Here is a 2,178-nt window from a genome sequence, read left to right as displayed (position 1 = left end):
CTTGAGTTTTAGCTGTTTGTTTGTTCTGTTTGCTTGAGTCACTCTGGGGGCCCATCTGGTTCACAGGGGCAATTCCCTCATAGGGCGTATCACCCAGAGTGAGGCCCTCGACAGTCTGATCGACGACTGTCGGGGCACGACCTGTTTCGTGTTCCTGACTGGATACTGCCACTGACCTCTGTGAGGCTAGGCCTAGGGGGACTGTCCCCGGCAGTGATCCAGCAGGGATGCTTAAATTATCTCCAGCCCCCTTTGTTAACACCGCAAGGTTTCTTGGGGGCTGGGTTGATGCTGTTTTCTTCTGATGACTGCTCATGTTACTGCTGCTGCTGTTGCTGCTGCTGCTGCTGCTGTTGTTGCTGCTGGAGTTGCTGAAGTTCTGTCTTTTCTTGCAGGCGCTGGTGCTGCTGGTACTGTTGCTGCTACTGTTGCTGCTGCTGTGGTTTTGCTGCTGTTGTTTCTGTAGCTGATGCTTCTCCTGCTGTTGGTTCTGCGCGACTGCACTCTCTTCAACTTGCATCCTCCTTTTATACTCTGGGAGGCGCCCCTGATTTGCCGAGAGCCTCGGCCAATCAGAGCTCGCCTCTCCTTCGCAGCTGATTGGTGGTGCCGCCCCCCTATCAGGGCGCGATGCTGGAGCTCGTTCTTCCCGCGATGAAGGGGAAATAGCTCTCAAAAGAGCCCCCTCCTTCGCTTTCTCCTTCGCCCTCTTCATTTCGAAGTTCTCCTGCTTTTTCTTTTCTGAAAAACCTTCTCTCGATGTCGAAAAATTTCAGGAGCTACCCTTCGAGTTGTTGCTTCCTCTGCCTCAGCTCGACTCAGTGAGTCAGTCAGTCAGTAAGTGAGTGGCGCCCCGCCGTTTCCTCATATGCCCGGCCGGGAGCGTGTGACAGCGATACCAGGAACTCTCACGTTCCCATTACTCGCTATGTGGTCACCAATATAAATAGTGCGACCCCGTCACTTTGTTCAAATCATTGGAAACAACGGCGGGGCGCGAAGTGTGCGATTTTAAAATTAAAGGTGGCTCACGGGCCTGAAGGAAGTAAAATAGCTGTCGCATGTTGCTTGGCTCTATTTTTAATAGTGTAGATGTCAGGCGGGGGGAGGTCACCCTTTCCCCTCAGTTAGTTGGCTAACTGATGCATGGAAGTGTCGTGATGTCTGTATTTAGAGGCGTGTGGAGTGTGCGCAAAAATGGCCTAATTAATTTCGTTGTGGTGAGTGTAGTGTATAGCTCCAAGGCCGCACATACCCGGCTGACCAAGCAGGCATATCATCGTGTAGGTATAGTCCGGTGAGTGAAAGAACGCATATTATTAGTAACACTGCGATGAAGGCTGTAGATTTAATTTTTAAAAGAGACTCGGGGAAAACAACTATCAAGGGATAGTGGAGGAGGTGGGTGGAAGGAGGGGAAGGAAAGATTTGGTAATTATAAGGAATTAAAAGTAGTTGTGACGCAATTTATTAGAGCCCCGATGGGCCAAAAAATTTCTTTAACGCAGAATAATTAGAGCCCCGCTGGGCCAAAAGTTCCTTGGACGCAATATAATTAGAGCCCCGCTGGGCCAAAAATTTCGTTGACGCAATTTAATTAGGGCCCCGCTGGGCCAAAAAAGGGGGGTGTCCTGGGCATGTCAGTCATTGGCTAGTCCAATGCTGAATATTTGCACCACAGGACGTAGATAGGCACATCGGGCCAGTAAAGTCTAATAGTTTTGCTAATTTGCCCCTCGTATACGGGATGTGTGGAGTCTAGTTTAACCTGGCTTAGGCAAGTCGCGGTTTTTTAAATTGTCGCTGGACAGCTGGGTCGTAATCGGGGATATTATTAATAAATAAATTAGGATGAGCCGGGAGTTGGCCATAAAAAGACCTATTTTGGCGTTTTATGAAGTCCGAAACATATTCTACTTTAAGGAGCTGATGTACTGCTAAATTACTAGTATACCAGTCGCAATCGGCGATTACTCGCAGGAATCTATTTTGTGTGACTTGGAGCTTCTTTATGTGCGACTTGGCCGCATAGCCATAAATCTCGCAAGCATAGAGGAGTTGAGGGCGAACTATTTGTAAATATAATTGAAGTTTCTTCCTTCTAGGGAATTGAGGGGCCTTAAACATTGGGTATAAAGATCTTAGAGTTCCGAGAGCAATCCTTGTAACTTTAGTAAC

At 48.4% G+C, this 2,178-nt stretch overlaps 1 protein-coding gene across 1 annotated transcript; it reads right to left on the bottom strand.

Moving 5' to 3' along the window:
* Window positions 1-321: 321 nt before the first annotated feature.
* Window positions 322-715, bottom strand: LOC134543701 (osteocalcin 2-like; the record flags this gene model as incomplete). The annotated part of the gene is made up of 1 exon (XM_063388395.1): window positions 322-715. A coding segment is annotated over exon 1 (394 nt), but the record flags the coding sequence as incomplete, so codon positions are not given.
* Window positions 716-2,178: the final 1,463 nt, after the last annotated feature.

This window comes from Bacillus rossius, unplaced genomic scaffold (genome assembly GCF_032445375.1).
Source record: "Bacillus rossius redtenbacheri isolate Brsri unplaced genomic scaffold, Brsri_v3 Brsri_v3_scf175, whole genome shotgun sequence".
Classification (NCBI taxonomy): domain Eukaryota; kingdom Metazoa; phylum Arthropoda; class Insecta; order Phasmatodea; family Bacillidae; genus Bacillus; species Bacillus rossius.
This window is presented reverse-complemented; position numbering and strand designations above follow the sequence as displayed.